We start from the raw sequence: 23,361 nt of genomic DNA on the forward strand, positions 1-23,361 counted from the left end.
TGGGCCGGTTTTTTTAAAGTAATTACTGACAGACGATAGTTCTAAACAGTCATTGCGATCATAAACATAAACAAATAGGTTATCTACTCATTTCTCGCGGTACTTTACATGATGTGGATTATTCACGCGCGATACAAATTCTGTTGACTAACAAGGAAACAACCGTTAATATTCTGACCATATAAATAGTCCTGTCGTCTGACATTCAAGCAGTTGTCATCTTCCCGCCAAAGTGTTCACACTGAACGGGTGCGTTCGTAAATTAATATTTTTAAAAAGATATTTTAAACTGTTTAAATATATTTTATTAAAATAGTTTTTTTTTTTTTAGGGATTGAAAACAATCATGGCCGCTACCAAAGTTTTTATTCTGTGCGCTGCGAGCCTCGCTTTGAGTAAGTTTTTCTCTTCTAACATAATATTTTTTTTATTTTGACTGAAGTGCTTAGGTACTCAACTTTCTGTATTGACTACAGTTTTGTATTTTTTGCGATTATTTTGTTAGGATTACTTACATTTTAAAAGTTTGTTTTTAACCGTTCGTTCGTGCGATCACGTTGCGGTTCATTAAAAGTACGTGAATTGATTAGTACTTAATTTCTATTGCCATTATTCAAATTTGCTCAGGCACTGCGCCTAGTACATTATTTAAAAGACCTATCCAACGATACCCCATACACTATAGAGTTAGTCATAAAAAATCACCCCTACTATAGAGGCATAGGCCTATGGGAGGTACCCTGAAGATTTTTTTTTTACTTTTTTTTATCCCTTTGTCGGCGTAACTAATATGTATATTCATGCCGAATTACAGCTTTCTAGTACAAACGGTCTCTGAGCTTAGCCTGGACAGACAGACGGACAGACACGGCGAAACTATGGGTTCCTAGTTGACTACGGAACCCTAAAAATCACGACTCAATTCATTTGTAGCTCCCAACCTCGACACTGGCAAAATTGTCCCATATTGGACACACGCAAAGCATTGGACCTTTATCTGGCCTTTTACTAAAAAAAGTCTGCTCAGCCCAGACAGAAAGTTTTGGTTTCTCGTTTCCTAAACTCTTAATTATAATAACGTGTATATTTTTTTTCCCACAGGCGTAGCGGCTCCAGTAGACAACCTGCCAGTTCTAAAAGAACTGAAACCCGAGGTCCTGTTTCGGACCACTCCTGAAGCCCCATTCGTCCTCGAATGTGCCACCACCAAGCCCAATGAGAAGCTGCAGTAAGTTTTTTTTTTTAAGTTCAAGTCTCCGGCTTTTTTTAGGACCCTGGAGCCAAATATTTTTTTTTCCAGTATTATTAGATTCGCAGTTGTCAGCTTAGATTTCAGTAAGATTCATCACTCATTTCATCACATAAAGAAAATTAAGTTTTGGAAAACTTGCCAAATGCGAGTTAGAATGCGCACTATGTGTTGGTGTTTGCAAAAAAGTTTTTATTGGTATTTGTAAAAGTGAGCGCTACTCGCAGTAGGAAATAAAAATCGATTTTTTTTAAATGATTAAATAAACACTATTTATTTTTGATCTATAAATGTACATGATTGTTTCTATACTACTTCAATATTTTTTGTAGTGTTTATCTAGAAATTAACATTTCTAAATACACTTCGAAACAGAGTAGATAGGTACTTGGGTATTCTGTCTTAATCGGATTTTAACTTTTGTTTTATTGAATAATCATTTTTTAATATCTGACAAAAATAACGTTACCTCTACATACCTATACCTATCTTACTCAAAACTTGTCCACTTTTTTTCATGTTTTATAAAACCTATTTGCGTCACAGCTACCACTGGGAGAAAAACGGCAAACCCTTCGACCTGAACGGTGGCAAGGACATCACCTTCCGCGCCCACGAAGGCACCCTCATCTTCAAGAAGCCCAAGGAATCCGACGAGGGCCTGTACCAATGCTTCGCCACCTCCGACGAGGGCGTCGCTAGCTCCCGCATCGTAAGCGTTAAGAGGACCTTCGTGGACATCCCAGAACACACCCTCAAGAAACACAGGCCCGTAGAAGGCAGACCTTTCAAACTGGACTGCGGTGTCACCAAAGCCTATCCCCAACCTAAAATCGAATGGTTCAGACAGGGCAAAGATGGTAAAATCGTTGATATTAAGGAGAAACGTCTCTTAGAATCGCCTGAAGGTACTCTTTACTTCACCAATGTGACCAAGAAAGACATTGACAAGGACACAATGTACGTCTGCCTGGTGGAGACTCCTGCGTCTGATGAAAAACTGGTCGCTGCTGAGCATATTATTGAAGATCTGACGCTGACCAAGGAGCCAAAGACAGGGGAACTTATACCCCAGTACTTGAGCAAGGACTTGACTGCTAAGACTGGTGACGTGACCATGATGTACTGCATCTACGGTGGCACGTGAGTTGCTTTTTTACCATATATTTTTCGCTTTAATAAGTAAAAATTATCGATTAGCTAGTTTGTTAGGTATTTACTGTGCCTAAAAGTTGACAGGTAAAGTTGTTTTACACCACATACATATTTGTTTCATCGCTAAGCGTTATAACTAACAAGGTAAGATAAGTATAAATAATAAAATAATAAAATTTAATAAGTAGTTACGTCTACATATTTGTTGCCTAGCTACCAGTGTTTGCGCCGTATTGAACTGCAAACGCCAAGCATTTAAAGCGTTGGAAAGTTGGTTTTTTTTTTTTTTATTCGACTGGATGGCAAACGAGCAAGTGGGTCTCCTGATGGTAAGAGATCACCACCGCCCATAGACAACTGCAACACCAGGGTATTGCAGATGCGTTGCCAACCTAGAGGCCTAAGATGTAATACCTCAAGTGCCAGTTATTTCACCGGCTGTCTTACTCTCCACGCCGAAACACAACAGTGCAAGCTCTGCTGCTTCAGGGCAGGATTAGCGAGCAAGATGGTGGTAGCAATCCGGGCGGACCTTGCACAAGGTCCTACCACCTGCAAAAAAAAACATGAGATTCCTGATGAGAAAAAAAAACACCCCCGCTTTACGTCTGGGTGGTACTTTAAAATTTTTATTTTTGATTTTTTATGTATAGGTAAGCTTTAAGTAATTACTAACTACTTTCCGCTAGCGTTCGTGTCGTCACAGTGTGTGTATTTTTTTACGTTTAGTATTAAATGGGTCTCATCGATTAACAGCATTGCGGCTTTCCGCAACATTATGCTGAGTGGGGCTTCTCGTATAATCTAGTCTCCTTTTTCTAGCCCTATGGCCTACCCCGACTGGTTCAAGCTGGGCCCGTCGGACTCCAGAATCAACGTGAACGGCAAGCCCGGCGACCGCGTGACGCACCGCAACCGCAGCGCCGGCCGCCGCCTCCTCATCACCAAGACCCTGGCCGAAGACGACGCCACCTACGAGTGCGTCGCCAACAACGCCGTCGGCAAACCGCAGAGCCACAGGATCAAGTTGACCGTTGAGAGTGAGTATCAGCATCAATGAACTAAACAATTAGTTTGATCACCCGCGACCTTTGAAAGACAGGTGTTGTTAGAAACTTAGGCGTCGGGGATTTCAGACCAGCTCCCCGAAATACTGGCTCACTCTGAAGAAACTGTCTGGTTTGACCTATCGCCTCTCAAGCAGAGGGTCGTGGGTTCGAACCCCGGCTCGCACCTCTGAGTTTTTCGAAATTCATGTGCGGAATTACATTTGATATTTACCACGAGCTTTGCGGTGAAGGAAAACATCGTGAGGAAACCTACACAAACCTGCGAAGCAATTCAATGGTGCGTGTGAAGTTCCCAATCCGCACTGGGCCCGCGTGGGAACTATGGCCCAAGCCCTCTTGTGCTGAGAGGAGGCCTGTGCCCAGTAGTGGGACGTATATAGGCTGGGATGGATGGACCTTTGAAAACCGTTCAGGGATAAGTCCGCCTTTGTACTAACACCTTATTTTTTTCTGTAACCTTTTGTTTTCCTTTTGTACATGAAAGAGTATAAACAAACAAACAAACCTTATAATAGCTACGTCTTTGAAGAAATGTGTGTTCACACCGCTCCTTCACCTCCTAAATATAAGAACACATACAAATCTCACAAACCTAACTATCAGATATTAGAGTCTAACATCTGGTAGCATGGTAAACGGTTGTGTTGCTTTGAAGATGAGCTCTGGTTGAGTCCGAATCGCGTCAGTGTAGTGATGGTGATTGCTCACTCGCGACCTCACGATAGCTAAGTCTCTGCAACACATGTGGGTCCAGTCCATGCAGCTCCTCTACCTCCACACTGTAAGAAACACACAAATCACATTGATTTTGACTTCCGCAAAAAACACCTAATTCAACAAATTAATTAATTATTTTCTTCCAGAATCAGCTGAGTTCGTCCAGAAGCCCGAGCCATTGGTTTTAACTAAGGAAGGCCAGGACGTCACCATCCCCTGCGAAGTTTTCGGCGTAGAGAAGGTTACCTGGACCTTCAACGGCAAGCCTCTATCTGGTAAGTTGAGCCTGTGGTTGAGCCAAGTACCAACATAAAATTAGTGTATTAAAAGCAAATCAATTACTCATTATCATTGAGGTAAAAACTAATTAGAAACAGAATTAAAACCATTTTCACAGCCCCCTACTGCAAATTGTAACACCCTACAAAATTTTGTAATGATTCTTTTATTTATGTTTTTTTTTCGACTGGATGGAAAACGAGCAAGTGGGTCTCCTGATGGTAAGAGATCACCATCGCCCATAAATGCGTTGCCAACCTAGAGGCCTAAGATGGGATAGGTACCTCAAGTGCCAGTAATTTCACCGGCTGCCTTACTCTCCACGCCGAAACACAACAGTGCAAGCACTGCTGCTTCACGGCAGGATTAGCGAGCAAGATGGTGGTAGCAATCCGGGCGGACCTTGCACAAGGTCCTACCACCTGCAATGTTTCAAACTTTTGCAATTTTCCTGGGTATTTTTTTCTTTTCAATGATTTCTGAGTAAAAAAATAATACATACTTATTCTATTCCGTCAGTTAGATTATCAGAAAATAGACATCTATTTTTTCTTTTGAAGCCGTGGTGGCCTAGTGGTTTGACCTATCGCCTCTCAAGCATAGGATCGCGGATTCAAACCCCAGCTTGCACTTCTGAGTTTTTCAAAATTAATGTCTGAAATTAAATTAGAAATTTACCACGAGCTTTACGGTGAAGGAAAACACCGTGAGGAAACGTGCACAACCACCCTTTCATTCTGGGAGGCCTGTGGCCATCAGTGGGACGGTATAGGCTGGGACGATGATTTTTTTCTTTACGCAATCGAACAAAAAATTAAAATCGTGAATACTGTGAGAATAATTCTTATTTTTTTCATTATTATTACAGGCAAGACTCCTTCCGGCAAGGGTCTGACTCTCTCGAAGGTCACTAAGAAGGACAACGGGTACTACGGCTGCAAGGGCACGAACAAGCTTGGAGAAGTGTACGCCGAGACTCTAGTGCATGTTGCCTAAATCACAGTATTAGAATCGCTAAGCTTTAAATATACGGAAAAGGAACTTCTGAAGCAATAACAAAAAAAAAACGGTAAAAATGCCCAGGGTAGATCGTTTGACGTGTATTCAATTTACGAGTATTTAAATACCTACACGGGCACTCGCATCTCATCACGTCAAACAAAAGGAGTTCCTTTTTCTTTTTCATCGGCGCGATAAGAGGATGCTTTTTTATGTGTGGCAAATTTAGCATTAGAAAAAAATATGTCAGAAAATACTTGAAATAAACTATTGTATTTTATTTATAAGACTGTCAATAAATTTTTATAAAATATTTGATTTTTCTGTTTTGATTTCTTGTTAACTGTCTGATGAAAAAAAAGAAGGTACAGTACAGATTTAAGTTTTTACTGTGCCTATACTGAGTTGAGGTGTATTTGAATCGTATGTTTCAACAAGTAATAAAAGTTTTTTTAATTCTTTGGAATCTACAACAACAATAAGAACAAATAAATTAACAAGAATAAAATTGTGTAGTTATCTCTGAATGTTATGGACGTTATGGTTTAACTTGGCGGGGCACTGCCGAGTGCGCAGATATATTTGTACTGTTTTTTTGTTATATTTGAATTTAATAAACAAGTAAAACTTGCTTTTTTACAAAATTTTAGCTCATAATCACAGTTTTAGGTAAACAAACCCGTGAAGAAATAAGCTGGTACAATAAGGGTACAATTTATTTGAGAAGTAGTATATTTGTTGGGCTGGACTTAAGTTCCATAATGAATAGACAACTTTATTCTGTTTATTTTGATCGCTTCTGTCAATAACTTGACGTTTGTCATTGACCTAGCACTTGACAACGCGTATAGCCTCAAAATATATTCAAAAAATATCAAAACAAAGGATAAAAAATACGTTTATAAACATGTGGTTCCTGTATTTTTTAAGTATCTTATCTCTAATAGTGCAGGCGATATTTGTTACAATGGCTATTGGTGAGTTTGTTTACTTCAACATAATAAAAATCACTTCGTATCTAACATCAGTAACATATTGAAAATAAGCTTTTTGTAAGACTTAATAAGCCTTAATTTGTGAATTTGTAGCATTATTTTATCCTTAATTAATCTTTTGAGTCATTTATTCAGCACGTATATTTATTATGCTGTCAAAAAATTATCAAATATGCATACGTTTTATTTGTGTATTTTGCTCTCATTATTGTTACCTTATTACATTATATGTTAATTTAATCAAATTTACGACGACATACGTGTGTTCTGGCCAAATTGTCGAGAAACTGCAAATAAAGTATGCATACCATACCAATAAAATTCTAAATTGTAATACATTATAATAATTTGAAAAACCAAAAACACGCTTTGTTTGTAAACTTGTCTGACTGCTGTCCATCGTAAGATCCTGGATACCATTCTTGGTCAAAGTGCATCTTTAAGAATATTCTTACAAACCTAAAAATGGTAGGTTATGTTGTTAAAATTAAATAAATAAATCGTTCATCCAATAAAACATTGACACAATTGCTTTGTGACAAATACATATAAAAAAGTGATTTAAAGTTATCAAACATATTATGAGTACTGGGCAATGGATAAATATACTTAAATAGCTATAGATAAATACATACTAAACATCCAAGAACAGCTAAAAGGACAAAATTAAGTTTTGAGATGGAGCCAAATAATATGTTAATGTACTAAAATAATTTCAAACGTATGTGGGTACTTGGGGAGTTACAGTGACAAGTTAAAACGGTGGTTGTGGTTCGTTAGTCTAACAACTGGTAGCATGGTGTACGGTTGTGTCACTCTGAAGAGGAGCTCTGGTTGAGTTCGAAGCGCGTCAGTGTAGTGTGGTGGTGGTGATAGATGGGTTTGTGTGATTTGTGTGTGTTCTTACAGTGTGGAGGTGGAGGAACTGCATCAACACGCATATTTTGCATAAGCTTAGCTATCGTAAGGTTGCGGGTGAGCAAGGAAATTCTTTTAGTTCATTGATATGGACCTCCGCAAAGTAACGCCTGATTCAATAAATTATATGTTAATGTGTTAAATTGATGCTATTTGATATCTATAAATTATATATGCTAGTTGATATTAGTTAATAACTATAATTTACAGATATCAACTAGCATTTATAATTTTATAGATATATCAACTAGCATTAATTTACAAAATTTACCATGTTTTTTGACTCCATCTCAAGACTTGATTTTGTCACTTAGCTGTCTTTTAGCTTGAGTATTCTGTAGACCAGATGTTTTCAACCAGTGTGCTGCGTATAGTTACACATATTTTGGGTACATTGTACGAAACCCTCTGCACGCTAGTCCAACTCACACTTGGCTATTTTTTATTGGTGTGCCATGAAAACTTTGATGAACAAAAAGTGTGCCGTTAAAACCAAAAGGTTGAAAACCTGCTGTAGACAGTTCTGTAGTAGAGTTTATGAAATGCAACATCTGATGTCTTCTTTATAACGTTCCAGCGGCCGGTCTGTACTACTTAGCAGAGTTAGTGGAGGAATACACAGTGATGGCCAAATATGTGATATCCTGGACAGTAGCCGTAAGTACATTATTCTGTCACTTGTTGAAAAATGGTGACGGTACAGGAAACGTCAGGACTTTACAGCATACTCTCCACCAAAAGTTGTGACGTTTATGGCACATCACTGCGATTCCGCATCGTCTGCGTATTTTGAGCAGGGGTGAAGGGCATGCGATAAAAGCGGAGCGCATACGATGCGTTTTCTGACAGATGTGCAAGTTGCGGAAAGTGTTCAAAAAGTTGGAAAAGTTCATGGAAATTTCTGGAAATTTTCAGAAAGCATCTAGGAAATTTAAATTCAAGAAACAGAAAGTTTCAATCCCAATGAAAAACTCCGCAATTTTGGAAAGTTTCCTGTGGCACATCAGTATTCATAAATGCTTGTTATAGCCTAATTTGAATAAAGATATTTTGACTTTAATACTTTATTTATAAAGAACAGTTACAACGTACCTGTTTAATAATAAATACAATTAAAATTCAAAATTAAAATGAACAAAGAAACGTGGATATTTTTAATTGTACTTGTGCATTTCTGAATAAAGCGTACAAATAGACCTTTAAATTAAAAACAGATAGTACATTGTAAATTAACACTCACAATAGTGATAAGTATAGGTATGTACCTATAATAAAGCAATTTTGTCTGTTGTCACGTTTTCTTATGAGTCATTAAGGGAACAGGTCTGTTTATATTTCTTTGTCTTCAATTTCATGTTTATTATATGACTGTTTGTTTCTCAATAAATAAATAAAAAAAAATTGTCAATAGATAAATAAAATTATTAAATTAAATGTGAATAAGTGTAAATCGTAAATTAATGTTTTTTTTAATCATTATAACATCCCTCCGCATCATACTTGGCCCAAACATACCATAAATCCCAGCAGCATTCCCCCGTTGTATGGCCAACGAGACCCGCTGAACCAAGGACGACCCGGAACGGGGTCGCCTCTGTCCCCAATCCTGTGACCCAACTCTACAACCAAATTTTGACTTTAAAAAAATGTCTTGCAGGCAACAGCGGCCATCCACATCGGCCTCTTCCTCTTTGAGGAGTTCCCCCTCCACCTGAACATCCTAGGGCTCTGCGGCGCGGGGCTCCACGCGCTGCTGCTGCGCGAGTTTCCAGCGGTGAGGGTTACAAGTGCGCCCTTCGCGGCTGCGGTGGCGGCGCTCGTGGCGCATCACTATCTCGCGTTCCAGTACTTCGGGCAGGTGTATTATAGCTTCTCTGAGGTCAGTACAGTAGTGATGTAAAGGCTGGCCAGAATTATAAAAAACCTCGCCATATTGTGGAAAATCAATAGAACTAGTTTCTTGCACTGGTAACACTAAACTCAAATGTCATCTGTCTATTGCTGTCTACGTTTAACGTTGTTTGCGCGTGGTATTTTAAAGTGTGTTTTTGTGCGTTAAAATGCCGAAGATAGCCTTGCAAGGAAAATAATTCACAATGTATAAACGTATTTGTCATACATAGAAAGTCTGAGGGATTAGAAAATATTCGTTTAAATAACATCACCGACAACATTGTCGATACGACTGATAGGTATTGTATAGTAAGTATAATAGTACATTGTGTCTTAAGGGCGGTAAATAAGGAATTACGAACGAGAGTCTATTAGAAGAACGAAGTCGAAGACTGAGGGCTTTAATGAGTCGATGTTCGTAATTATAGTACCGCCCGTGCGACATACAATGTTTTTCATCACATTTGCAAGTAAAAATTTATATTTGTAAAAGAAAAAATATAATTGTTCCAAATATTGGCGATACTTAGGCTGTGCTCTTGCAACGTCGTGGCATCCCTCGTGCATGTGGTCCATGCCTGCAGCTGTTCATGTGGTCTCATGTAGTGCGCGCCATCAGTACGGGCACGGACTCATTTACCGACCACGGGTTTCATGACAAGCACATTAAGGTCGAGGGTTTTATTTGGGGGGTTGCAACCAAGGTAGCCTGCATGTTACGAAAATTGACAAAAAAAGTGTGTGAAAATATATTTACGACAGCGTGGTTTGTATCTCTCATGCTCATTTGCAGGTGCTGGCGTATTTCACATTGTGTCTATGGGTGGTCCCGTTTGCGCTGTTTGTGTCTCTGTCTGCCAACGACTACGTGTTGCCCACCACTGGGGAGAAGCAGCCGCTGCTCAGTAAGTGCCCACTGCCCAGTCTGTCAGTTGAATTGACAAAAAAAACATGGGACACTTGAAACCAATTGACCTAGTCCCAATGCCAAACTAAGCATAGCTTGTACTATGGATACTAGGCAACGGATAAACATACTTATACAAAACATTCGTATTATTCATACAAATATCTGCCCCGGCCGGGAATCGAACCCGGGACCTCAAGCTTCGTAGTCAGGTTCTCTAGCCACTTGGCCTATTGGCCGTCTAATTGGACACGTATTTTTCTATTTTGTCAGGCAATAACCCTCCTTCGCAGTCGGGTAAAAAATAATGAACATATAATAAGCCAGTGTCCTTGTCCAATATTTTTTGGCAATTTTACTGACGGACTAAATAGATTGTTCTATTGTGCCTATAGCACACTAAGGGGCTCTATTTGTTTTGTTCGAATAGACGGAGACGGCATCACATTTAACCGTCGGTTAACACTAATCAATGGATGGTGAAACAGCCCCTAACCCTTGTTTCTCCATCCATTGATTAAATTTATCTGACGGATAAATGTGATGCCGTCTCTGGCCCTATACCACGAAGTGCAAAACTCGAACTTCGTATGTTGCCGTCCCGCTTGCGCTTATGTCATTTAATACGCGAGTGAAAGGGACGGTGCGATGCGAACTTCGATTTGCGAGTTCCGTAGTAGCCCATCTGTTTGTTTTGTCCGAATAGACGGAGACGGCATCACATTATTTTATCCGTCAAATAAAATTAATCAATGGGTGGTGAAACAGCCCCTTAATCTAACATCTGGTAGCATGGTGTATGGTTGTGTTGCTCTGAAGATGAGCTCTGGTTGAGTTCGAAACGCGTCAGTGTAGTGTGGTGGTGGCGATAGATGGGTTTGTGTGATTTGTGCGTGTTCTTACAGTGTGGAGGTGGAGGAACTTGCATGAACACACATTTCTTGCATAAGCGTAGCTATCATAATCATAAGGTCGTGAGTGAGCAAAGTAATTGTTTTAGTAGTGTATCTTGCAGCAGTGCTTGCACTGTTATGTTTCGGCGTGGAGAGCAAGACAGCCGGTGAAATTACTGGCACTTGAGGTATCCCATCTTAGGCCTCTAGGTTGGCAACGAATCTGCAATCCCCCTGGTATAGCAGATGTTTATGGGCGGTGGTGATCTCTTACCATCAGGAGACCCACTTGCTCGTTTGCCATCCAGTCGAATAAAAAAAAGCCGAGTCTCTTTCCAAAGACCGATGTGTAATCTTTATGGCCGGGTACTGTACTTAATTATGTTATGCCATTACAGGTGACAACAACGTGGTCACAGACTACTTATCCAGAAAGTCGAAACGCTACAGTCTGCTCTCGTTGTTCAGCTTCGCAAAGGACTCTCTGTTGCCACAGCGCAGCAAGAAGGCTTTTTAGAACAATCTGAACTATGATACTTGGGTACGCTCAAGGATGTAGTCAAAGGTATTTTACATTTTCCAGCTCCATATCTCAAAAACTACACCCGCACGAAGCCGGGGCGCGTCGCTAGTATATGTATATGTATAAACCATGAAAAATTGACTGTATATCATAGTTTCGAATACGTACTCTCGGAATATCATGCTATCGAGTGTTCAGTGGCTCGACTGTTACTTGGATCGAATATTCGCTGGGTCGAAAAGCATATAAACAATAAATTGTCAAACCGAAACTTTCGATATACCACTAATCGAAACTATATAATTCTAGATTACTGTTGCAGTTCTAAAAATATGACTAGCGTTGGCTGCAACCAATGCAACTGTTAGTCGAATAGAAGAGTTGCAACTGAACGCACTTGTTCTTCATTCTGGCTCCCTAACCTCCTACTAACAATTACGTATGTATGTATGTATACTTTACTGTGCATAAAACACATAAATAATACAACAAGAAAACAACAAAACAAAAAGAGTACAAAGGCGAACTTACACTTATTCTTTTATTATTACGTTTTGTCGATTTTATAATATTTCGGCCACAAGTATTTCGATCTAGCGAATATTCGTGACAATAACAGTCGAGCCAATGAACTTTCGATACACCACTGTGCATTTTTCCGGGATAAAAAGTAGCCTATGTCACTCTCGGGCCCATAAACTATCTCTATGCCAAAAATCACGCTGATCCGTCGCTCCGTTACGGCGTGAAAGACGGACAAACACACTTTCGCATTTATAACATTAGTATGTATTTCAGCCACAAGTATTTCGATCTAGCGAATATTCGATCCAGTAACAGTCGAGCCAACGAACATTCGATGGCATGATATTCCGAGAGTACGTATTCGAAACTATTTATGATATAGGTACACTGAAAAACGATCTAACTGATGGTGAACACCGCATTTTAAACGTTGCTTCGTTTAAAAGACGGCGGGAAGCGGCATTATTTTACACTATGAAATAAAGATGAGTTGCGATCCTATTAAGGCCCAGGCCGCACTGCGGCTAAACCGCCGCGGTTTTTAACCGCGTTACTTTGTGAATCAAGGAAACTAATGCAACGGCCGCACTGGCGGTTTTAATTTTACTTGTGTAAAAAAGGGTTTACTAACGTTTCGGCGAATAACGTTTGGCGACCTGTTTCATTTCGCAACTTTTCATTTCCCAACTGTTTAATATTTCTGAAACTGTAAATATTTCAGAATTTTTATAAAACTAACCTAACCTAACCCAAAGGGTTCTGCACGATGGCCCTGGAATAAATCCTGAAATGTTTACAGTTTAAGAGTTTGCGAAACGAAAAGTTGCGGAATGAAACAGGTTGCCAAACGTTACGTTGTGAAAAGGCAGTACTCGGTAAACAAGTCATGCGGTTAAAAACTGCGGCGGGAAACAGCTGAGCGGAGCGAGGATAGGTAAATGAAGCGTACGTTTCTATTGAAATCTCTGATTGAAACGCGGCCTTAGGCTGTCCAATCAGTTAATTTTGACTCTATAACGTAAGTGGTTTAAAACTAATAAGTAAAGCAATAATAATACAATAAGTCCACTATTTGTGTAAGGGCTGTCCGGTCAAGAAATTAAATCCTTAAACCTAGGTTAGGATTGGCAGTTCCATACATTTGCATAAAGGATACATTCTTTCATTTTCAAAAAGAAACATTCGTGCGCGGTTTGGTAATACATTATAGACTTTCAATACTGTGTAGGTACACTCGAACCAATTGAATCGTGGCCCACTGTGGAATCTTTTCGTAGAAAAATTCATAGACATCGCATTGCTTGACAAGGAAATTTATTCAAACTCACAACATTTATTGACAACAAAAACACACTACATCACAACAAAAACACAGTAAAAACATAAATAGAAGAAGAGAGAACAATTAGAGACATTGTGCTGTAGTGATGCCAAAAGGACTCAGCAGGGCTACTACGAAACACGAAACTCGAAGTTCGTGTCGTGTGGTCCCTCTGACACTTATACTATTTAATACGAGAGCGAGAGGGACGGTACAATCCCTGCAGCTCAGCATGTGCCGTAGCCCTGTAACCAGAGCTGCAGCGCTGGTTTTCAGCTGAACCCCGGTGAGTGTGCACCCACGTAACTGAACGCGTAATTATTGCGTGAAAAGAACAAACTATATGACAAATATAAGAATTATAAAATACCTATAAACATATATTATGCGTGGAAATTTGTACAAGATGATTTAACGCATTCACTGCCACCTGACTTGACTTGACTGACCACAGGTGCCACCGACGCACATGTGCGTTCAAAATGTATGGATAATTTTGACAGCGGCACTGGGGGAAGTTCCAAAAACGCATATATGCGTCGGTGGCAGTGAATGAGTTAAAAATAAAATAAAAGAGTAGCAGTAAATTCAATAACGACAATAATAATAATGAAACAATAATAAGTAAAATAAAATAAAATTAGGGACGCCTCAAGTAAGTTATAATGACACTTACTGTGAGAACGTTCTACGGTGGGTCAGGAATCAAATGTTTCGACTGTACATGATTTAATTTATTGAGAAAATATTCGATAGCTAATTTCTCGCCGGCGTTGGAACAGCTTCCGCCTACGTTAGCTGGCGCGGTTTGCACGAAGCGGGGGGACGCCTGTTGAACAACAGTACGAGCAGCGCTAACTGCGCGTCGCGTGCATAGGATTGTACCATCAGCCAAATATGTGGTCTACCACCCTAAAGCAGCGTCCCCACCAGAGATGTGCGAGGAATATGTTTTTCATTGACCAATAGAAACGCTTCATTTACCTCGCCTCGCTCCGCTCAGCTGTTTCCACCAGAGCGGTGCTGTTGGAGGATGTGTAAATGAAGAGTTTCTATTGGTTAATTAACACATCCTCGGACATTATTGGTGGAAACGCTGCTTTAAGTTGATAATCGTTTGCATGTCATAAAACAATAATGCCAATAGACGTGTCTGTCAACTTGAAACTTCATTCATTTCATTTGATAGGAACTTGTTTAAAAATTGATAGATGGGGGTTTTCAGAAGTAGTACATTGTTGTAGAGGCACAAAAGTAAGCAATAGATGTACGAGTTGGTTTGAAGTTCGATAATACGGGTTCATCTATTGAACTTTTGGCCGATACTAAACACTGTGCTTTTCACGATCACTGCGAGGAAATAAAAATAGTGTCACCCCTCCCTCACGCCAGGAATTAAATTCAGAAATTATATTCTAAAAAGTCGTATCGTATTATGAAATACATATATTGATACGACCTGATTTCGTAATGTGTTACATTGTTGTCGTGTTTTGCGAGCCATAAATGAGTCTGCTGTTAAATGTACACATATAGGCAGTTTTGGGTACTGGATTTAGGTTATCTATGGCCACATTTTCGAGCAGTGTCGTGAAAAAAATGTACCCGTTTTTCCTTAATGTATCCTTAATTTTCCATACAAGATTTATTAGTTAGTTTTCTGACAGTCATACAACATGTATGGTTAACTGCGTTACAAAACTGTCAGTTAAAAGTGGGACACTTTTTTATTGCTTAAATCGATAGTGCTCGTGATTCTGAGTAGAAATAACCCAAAATTTGTTAGGTTTAAAAAAAAGTACAGGGTACACTTTTTTCTGAAACTACCCAGACCACTTATTTTTTCCATGGTACCTGCACCAGCACACGCGAAGTGCACCCGCGCCACGCCAGCTAGCGTAGGCCCTGTTGGGTGATGGTTAGGGTCTAGTCAATAAAAGACAATTTGTGTAATGTGAGTTTCTGTGATAGGCCACTTGGCGTTACTATAGTGAGGTCTGTTTTACAACTTTAATATTTATTTATTTTATTAATTTGGGTACAATAACATAAATGCATGCTAACAAAATTACAAATAGTGACTTAGTTTACGTAATAACAGCGGAATACATCACAATAATATTTTTACACAGCTTTTAACAGGTTACATATTTGAATATCGAAAGTTAAAATATCTACGGGTAAAATGTCGATGTTCAAAATATCGAAAATTAAAATATCGACTGTATCAAAATATCGAATGGTTAGATAATCTACGTCCAATATATCGAAAATATATTTATCTACAAAAGTGACATCGAAAGATATAAATATCGAAGTACAGAGTATCGAATATCCTATGTATGAACTATCACGTGACAGGGTCGACGGAGCTCCGCTTCGCGGAGCTCCTATTCCGCTCAGTTGAGGCGCTTCGCGCCTTGACGCAATACTAACCTAACCTAACCTATTGAACATGAATTACCAAAAATATTTGGTTCGGTTAGGTTAGAACTTTGACCACAACAACGCACGAGCCGAGCGAGCGAAGCGAGCGTGCTGTGGCAGCGGCCGGCGAGTGCTAAAAATGACTAGATTATGTCAAATAAATGCTATTAAGAGAAAGGACTAATAAATAAAGCAGATTTATATGTACGATATTTTAATTTTCGACATTAATATATGTTGACATTTACAACTTAGATATATTGGCTATCGATATTTTTACTCATTCGATATTTTAATCAATCGACATTTCAATCTTAGACATTTTGACCATAGTTATAACAACTTTCGATATTGTGATACAATCGATAATTTAATTTTCGATATTCTGAACATCGACATTTTAACCGTAGGTATTTTAATTTTCGATATTCAAACATGTAACCCTTTTAACACAACCCTAAAAAAGGAAAGGAGATAAAGATAAATACAATAATAAAAAATGAATGATTGTGAATTTACATCACGTTTGTGATTGTTTTAAAAAACGAAATGAGCCAATCTCAGCAAGACGCTACTATGAAATTCGAGAATCGAAGTTCGTGTCATTCCGTCCCTCTGTGCCCTTAGTGTAAGTTTTCGGTTACAAAATACGTCTCGATCGCGTTCGCGTTAAAATCTCAATTTGTATGGAAACACGAACAGCGCCTCTAGCGGAACGTTTGCGATGTTCGTGTATCCATACAGATTGAGGTTTTAACGCGAACGCGATCGTGACGTATTTTGTAACCAAAAACTTACACTAAGGGCACTGACGCTTATACTTTTTAATACGATAGTGAGAGGGACGGTACGATACGAACTTCGATTTTCGAATTTCGAAGTAGGCCCTTTGTCAAGTCAAACGGACCTCACAACACTAACGCCATCTAGCGACACCTGTCAGAAAATCCTCATTGATATTTTTATAAGATAGGTACACGATGTCATTGTGTTTTTAATGTTAATTATTTATTTATTATAGGTCTTCTTACCTTTTAATTTCAGTGAAAACTGCTTTTCGATATTAAATCCTTTGTTAACTTCTTGTTATCTTATGTGACAAATATCTATGAAACCGTCGGTTTTTACAAGATTTAGGGGCTGTTTCACCGTCCATTGATTAGTGTTAACTGACGGTTAAATGTGATGCTGTCTCCGTCTATTCGAACAAAACAAATAGATACGGCCACACTGGATACGGCATCAAATTTAACCGTCAGTTAACACTAATCAATGGATGGTGAAACAGCCCCTTAGGGCGACCTCTGAGTTTTTCGAAATTCATATGCGGAATTACATTTGAAATTTACCACGAGCTTTGCGGTGAAGGAAAACATCGTGAGGAAACCTGCACAAACCTGCGAAGCAATTCAATGGTGCGTGTGAAGTTCCCAATCCGCACTGGGCCCGCGTGGGAACTATAGCCCAAGCCCTCTTGTTCTGAGAGGAGGCCTGTGCCCAGCAGTGGGACGTATATAGGCTAGGATGATGTTGATGGATGATGAAACATTTTGTTCAGTTACAATGTACTCTATGAATGCTCATTACAAGTGAATACTCAAGTTTCTTAGCTCCTTCACACAGGCTCGATTTTTTCGAATTTTCCGCAAGGCCAGTAGCTGTTGTAGCTTTCTTCATAGTTTTGTGATTGTACTACATGTATATTGTTATACATATTCTGTAAATAAGTTTTTTTATTTAATTAATTTATTGAATTTGTAAATATTGTGATGAAAATAAAAATAAGGATTTAGTAAAGATACTTTTATTTCTTGCTTTTATCATTAACAAGCATTATAATGTACTTAACTATATCCTAAGTCCTGTATAGTTATGAAATATTACACTCGAAAAAAAACCCCTACCCTTTCTTTTTTTTTTGAAATATTGGAAAAAATATGGTATTTTTTTAAACAATTGGAATCAATTGTGCTCTTGATTCAGAGTAGGAAAAACCATTTTTTTTCCAAAATTTCAAAGAAAAGGACGGGTACACTTTTTTTAAACGCCCGGCTCCTGAGTCCTATCTTAACAGATGTGGTACGCGTAAAACCTAAAAGTGGGTCACCAACTTAGTTATTTTGGATCATTTCAACATTCTTAAAATTCTTCATTCAATGAACAATTTGTTCTTTATAAAATACATTCGGCCGTTATTCTTAGTGTTAATTTGTTCTATAAAGTACACGACTGACGAGAATATTTTTTACACTGTCCCGTAGAAATCTAAACGGAAAAGCAACGCCATCTGTGATAGAATAGATAAGCTTTATTCTACAAGCTACTCTCCACTAGATGGCGTTAGTAACCATCATAGTTTTGCTATTCACTGTCGGTATTTTTTTCCAACTTCATCATCCCATTCCCATAAATACACATAGATGAGATGACAGTGTGTATAATACTGGTACTGACAGTGTGTACACAGTATAACAAAAAATAGTAAATAATCTGCTTACAACCTCTGCCGGATAAATTTAGTTTTTTGCAGAAAATTAGTTTGTCTGTTTAATAAATCACAGTTTCAAGGGCGGATCCAGCCATGGTGTTCATGATAACAGTAGATATTTCTTTAAAGTTAAGGCCATTGATTTATTAATAAAATGAATATCTTTCTGCGACAAAAGAAAAGAATTGTTTTTGTTATTTGATTAATGTTATTATAAGTTTTTTGTACTGATTTGTGGTGTGCAATAAAAAATATTTGTATTGTATTGTTATTTTACAATAAATAAGTTTCTATGTTTTATTTGTTCACGCAAGTTCACTCACTTTCATATTAATTAGTTAAGCAAATCAGTTTAGCCAACATTAAGATGTAAGTACTTCAAAAATGTCACACTTGAATTTGACCCCCGAACTTGCCCGTGAACCCCACTCACTATAAAGCTGGATTCGCCGTTGCATGGTTTATTAAACAGTATTAATACTCATACCTAGCTATTTTAATTGTGAGGAGCTCAATCTGTTCCGTAAGGTTCCATCCAATATCGTTTTAGCAGAATCGGAAGTAGATTGAAAGTGGAAAAACCATAAATTCATGATTTATTTAGGTAATAGAAATTCCAAAACGTTTATTTCTAATAGGTAAATACATAGTAGGTACACTTTTAACTACATAGAACATTATAGAACTAATTATAATCGAAATTAAGAAGGGACAAATTATTTTTTATAAACAACAGTATTGCAGCTTTGTCACCTTGCAAGTTTGAATTCTCGGTTTGCCATGGTTTGAAATGTCAGCGTAAACAAACCTCCGTTAACTCTGCAATAACAGAGGCGGAGGTAGGTAAGATTTCTTGCGGAAGTTCCTCAGTTACGAAGGCAGAGGTAGCTATTACAACCTTACAATAACGGCCTTAAACCAAGCTTAACAACTAAATCTAGATTTTCCTGCAAGGCAAACCTTAGTACTTAACCTATACATTTTATATTAATACTATCCTTATGTATTACCTACTAGCTTTCATGTAGCAATGTTCGTCGCAAGGACTCGTCTTCAGGAAACTGAAGAAAACCCTAATTTTCTTTAAGATTCAAATAAGAAAGAAAAAGAGAACTATTCTTTTGTTTTGAGTGTATTGCGAAAGCTTATTTCGTGGACAAAGACTGTCCACTGTGAGTGGTCATGTGATCATCCAACTCTATCTTATTGGTGTAGGTCTTCATACAAACCTTGCACTGGAGCGACATAACCTGCGCAATCTTAGAATGCTTCTTCGTATGTATATTCAACGTCGGCAAATCAAAGAAGCCCTCCTGACAAACAGGACAAACAAACTTTTTCTCCTTCAAATGTACTCTGTTAATATGTCTGGCGAGTAGAGATTTGTGCAGAAAAGGTTTAGAGCAGTGTGTACACGTGAAATCAGCTTTTAGATGCGTACCGTTCATATGCAGTCGCCTTAGATACTGCGATCCAAACATTTCGTTACATTTGTAACATTTAAAAGTTTTTATGTTATGCTCTTTAAATTCGTGGCTTATTCTGTTAGAGTCCAGCTTAAAAGTGGCCTCGCAATGATTACACTTAAAGTCAACCGATTGGTGATGGATTTGCACATGTTTCCGAAGACTGAATTCTGAGAAAAAATTCTGCCCGCACGCTTCGCATATGCGCTTCGTACCCTCTAAATGGACTTTGTTCATGTGTGAATACAACATTCCGAAGAATTGGTATGACTTAGCGCATTTCTGGCACGATATTTGATTGTCTGCCAATTTGAAAGGTAGGAAGCACTCTTGTTCCATATCGGCTATAAGTTTGTGTTCTTTTAAATGTGTTATCAAGCCTTCTAGAGTTAGTTCTTGGTGTTTGCATTGCAAGCATGATATAGGTTCTCCGACGTCAACTTTGATGGGGGTGAATTCGGAGGGCCGGTTTTGGGTTAGATGTTTCATTATAGCAACGCTCTTGTGGCTCCCCCTGGTATGTGTGCGGAGAGACGACGCGTCGTGGAAAGTTTGGTAGCAGTAGAAGCAGATGTACCGGTTGCCACGCCATCTGAACGGCATGAGGGTAGTATTGGAAAGAACGGTGTGTACGTACCGACGCGACGCCGCCAGCTGCCAGTCTTCTTGCGTCGGGACGCGGATGTCGTGCGTTTTCGGTTTTTGCTCTGAGAAATTAAAAAAATAATTATTTACGTTCAGTTGATTAGTAGATGAAAACCGGGTGAGTGAGTAGGTATGCGTAGGTGGGTAATTACTGGATTAAATGTGTATGACGAGGATATTAGTTGGTATACATATCTATTTTAAATTGTCAATTAGATAGAGAAGTCTCGAGAAGCTCGAGTGTAAACCCATTTCCCCCTCGACGTGTCTATCCACCCTCGCCGTACCGGCTCGGGTGGCTATATATATATATTTTTTTCATTTATTTACTAAATAGAAAAACAATTTAACATTTTACAATAATGCAACGAGCAAAACCATACTTAATTCACTCACATACCTAACCATAATTAGGTAATTAATCATGATTTATCTTTAGGCTAGGTATACAGGTAGGTATATGAACGTCTCGGGTAAAATGGCTCGTTTTATGCTCTCGTTGTACAATCTCCTATATTGAATAAAATATCATTATCATTTACTGATCTATTTTGTGTATAAAAGAAAGATGTAAACTATTTATATAAGGGGTCTTTGAGTATGACACACGTATGTATATATAATCAAAGCAGATTGGTTTTGAATAAATCTTTTAACATTTTCCATTTTGAGGATGGTAGGAGGTTGAATTAAACAAAAAAGAATTAATTTATATTATAAAGCAGAAATATCAAAATTATCTAAGCCGGGTTAGAATGACAATATGTCAATTTTGACAGTCTTAAAAATGATACCAGATTAAAGTTTCGTAAAAAATGCGTGGACAGCTTTCGCTGGCCAGATTCTATAGGTACAATTATTAAACGCGTCAGCGTTTTGTATAGGTACTGATGTGCCAAAGGAAAGTTTCCAAGATTGCGGAATTTTTCATATAGGAAAATTTCGGAAACTTCTCACATAAAATTAAGATTGATTTTTTGGAATCTTTTTGTTTTTATTTCAATTCCAAATTTTTACTTTTACGGTCATCCCGTAAAACCTGAATTGAAAATACAAACTGAAATATAGATGCACAGAAAAACCAGAAAAATAAGACCAGCACTGGGAATCGAACCCAGGTCCTCGGTATTCCGTACCGCGTGCTATACCGCTACACCACTGCTGGTCACCACCACCACCACCACCACTGGTGGATATTTCAGTTTCTATTTTCAATTTAACTTCTCACATATTTTTATGGGGATTGAAACTTTCAGTTCCTTATATTTCCTGTGGAAATTTCCAGAAATTTCCAACTTTTTGGAAACTTTCCGCAACTTGCACATCTGTAGTTTTGTATGGGGTTTGTGATGTTGAATTTGTGCGGCATAGGTATATTGATTTATGTGAAAGTGTGTCAAAGTGTCAAGTGTCACACAGACGTAGCTGTCTTGTACGTGTGACAGCAGAATAGCAAGGTAAAGTGTTTTAGTTCATAATACTGAGCATCAATAACCGAGTAACTAACGAAGGAATTTAAATGAAACGGTCACATTTACTAAATAATTTATTGTTGTCAAGCTACATATAGAGTATGACATAAGTTAAATACCGATGAATAAGGAACTAGATAATACATAAGAAATTGTCGCCGTTTAAGCATTTTGCGTGAATTAGAGAAGCTAGTTTCGCATATTTTGGTCATCCTCCGTCCAGGTTTCGTTAGTTCCTGAATGATGCACTCTCATATGCAGTTTCAGACTCGTCCACTGCACGAACGCCCGCCCGCACTCCTTGCACTGATTCCTTTTATCATTCGTATGTATCCTTCTATGATACTCCAAAGTTTTCTTCCTCTGAAAAGTTTTCTGACACAAATCACACTCAAACGGTCTCGAATCGTCATGCTTAACCATGTGCCTTCGCAGCAAATCCTTACTAAACACTTTGAACCCACATATTTCACATGCAAAGTTTTTCTCCTTCAAATGCACTCTCTGTTTATGCGCCAAAAGCGAATTTTTCAGCGTGAATATTTTGGGACACATGTCGCATTGGAACTGAGCGCTTTTAACGTCGTGCACAAAAGCTAGATGGCGCTTTTTTAAATAGCTGCTGGTGAGTATCTCTGGGCATTTCGGGCACTTCATTCTGGCGGGACCGTGTGATTTCTCGACGTGGTGATTCAGTTTGTAGGACGATGGGAAGATTTCTTCGCATTCTTTGCATTGGAATGTACATAGATCGGGGTGAGCGTTTCTAATATGGCTATCGACGTTAGCGCGAGCGATGAACCCTTGTCCGCAATGCTCGCATAAGAACTGCTTAGTTTTGCTGTGATATTTGTGTGTATGGATCAACAGTGGGCCGAAGAATCTGAAAGGCATCGTGCATTCTAAACAAGACATGTCGCCCTCCGAAAGAACGTATGGATAGATGCAATGCGTGATTTCTTTATCCATGTCCAATCCGTGTTTTTCTGTCAAGTGGTTGACAAGTTCTTGCAAATTTTGGATGGGGATGTCGCATTTTTTGCAATACAAATCGCGAACATCCAGTTTGATGCTTCGACTTTTGGTTGCCGTGGAACGTAAGATCGTCCTAAGTTTCGCATCTTCATGCTCCTCCTTCGTGTGTTGTATTAAAGTAGTGCTGTGTTCGAAAGGACAGGAGCAGTAGAAACACATGAATTTATTGGCATGCCATTTGAAAGGAGTGGCGGTTGAGCACTGAATTATAACGGTGAGAAGTTTGATGAGTTCCTCTCGCTTATGGACCTCTTCGTCGCTGTCTGAAATAAGAGAAAATTTGGCGTCACTTCACGTCCAGTAGATGCTTTGATGTCAATAAGGCATGCAGACAAGCCATGAATTTTCCTTGATGATAGAGATGCATTGAGGTATGTATTTAGT

The 23,361-nt window shown here is 38.6% G+C and overlaps 3 protein-coding genes across 5 annotated transcripts in view; 2 read left to right on the plus strand and 1 right to left on the minus strand.

The window, feature by feature from the left end:
• The first annotated feature begins 202 nt into the window (after positions 1 to 202).
• Positions 203 to 5,787, plus strand: LOC141442649 (hemolin-like). Its single transcript, XM_074107688.1, has 7 exons — positions 203 to 249; positions 332 to 395; positions 1,102 to 1,228; positions 1,796 to 2,392; positions 3,227 to 3,444; positions 4,338 to 4,466; positions 5,339 to 5,787. Exons 2-7 carry the CDS (start codon positions 347 to 349, stop codon positions 5,464 to 5,466), a joined length of 1,248 nt encoding a protein of 415 aa, XP_073963789.1. The 5' UTR covers positions 203 to 249; positions 332 to 346; the 3' UTR covers positions 5,467 to 5,787.
• A 97-nt stretch (positions 5,788 to 5,884) lies between these two features.
• Positions 5,885 to 14,059, plus strand: LOC141442652 (protein TEX261). Its single transcript, XM_074107693.1, has 5 exons — positions 5,885 to 6,446; positions 7,960 to 8,039; positions 9,040 to 9,261; positions 10,069 to 10,180; positions 11,474 to 14,059. The coding sequence occupies exons 1-5, from the start codon at positions 6,377 to 6,379 to the stop codon at positions 11,590 to 11,592; spliced, it is 603 nt and encodes a 200-aa protein (XP_073963794.1). The 5' UTR covers positions 5,885 to 6,376; the 3' UTR covers positions 11,593 to 14,059.
• A 5,034-nt stretch (positions 14,060 to 19,093) lies between these two features.
• The window catches only part of LOC141442641 (uncharacterized), a 41,460-nt gene continuing 37,192 nt past the window's right edge, over positions 19,094 to 23,361 (minus strand). Inside the window, exon 5 of one of the 3 annotated variants that reach the window (XM_074107682.1) lies at positions 19,094 to 20,532. In XM_074107682.1, the coding sequence (XP_073963783.1) occupies positions 19,505 to 20,532 (1,028 nt within the window). In that variant the 3' untranslated portion in view covers positions 19,094 to 19,504. Of the gene's footprint in view, positions 20,533 to 22,003; positions 23,241 to 23,361 lie in introns of those variants that run through there. The other 2 variants (XM_074107676.1, XR_012452956.1) reach the window with 2 other exon arrangements.

Source organism: Choristoneura fumiferana, chromosome 26 (assembly GCF_025370935.1).
Source record: "Choristoneura fumiferana chromosome 26, NRCan_CFum_1, whole genome shotgun sequence".
Taxonomy (NCBI): domain Eukaryota; kingdom Metazoa; phylum Arthropoda; class Insecta; order Lepidoptera; family Tortricidae; genus Choristoneura; species Choristoneura fumiferana.

Bases quoted from the DNA above. Each gene is read 5' to 3' on its own strand.
- LOC141442652 (XM_074107693.1), top strand. From the start codon at position 6,377: ATGTGGTTCCTGTATTTTTTAAGTATCTTATCTCTAATAGTGCAGGCG. The intron at 8,040-9,039 runs GTAAGTACATTA...AATGTCTTGCAG, and splicing joins TGATATCCTGGACAGTAGCC to GCAACAGCGGCCATCCACAT. The intron at 9,262-10,068 runs GTCAGTACAGTA...GCTCATTTGCAG, and splicing joins TGTATTATAGCTTCTCTGAG to GTGCTGGCGTATTTCACATT.
- LOC141442649 (XM_074107688.1), top strand. From the start codon at position 347: ATGGCCGCTACCAAAGTTTTTATTCTGTGCGCTGCGAGCCTCGCTTTG. The intron at 1,229-1,795 runs GTAAGTTTTTTT...TTTGCGTCACAG, and splicing joins AAGCCCAATGAGAAGCTGCA to CTACCACTGGGAGAAAAACG. The intron at 3,445-4,337 runs GTGAGTATCAGC...ATTTTCTTCCAG, and splicing joins GATCAAGTTGACCGTTGAGA to AATCAGCTGAGTTCGTCCAG.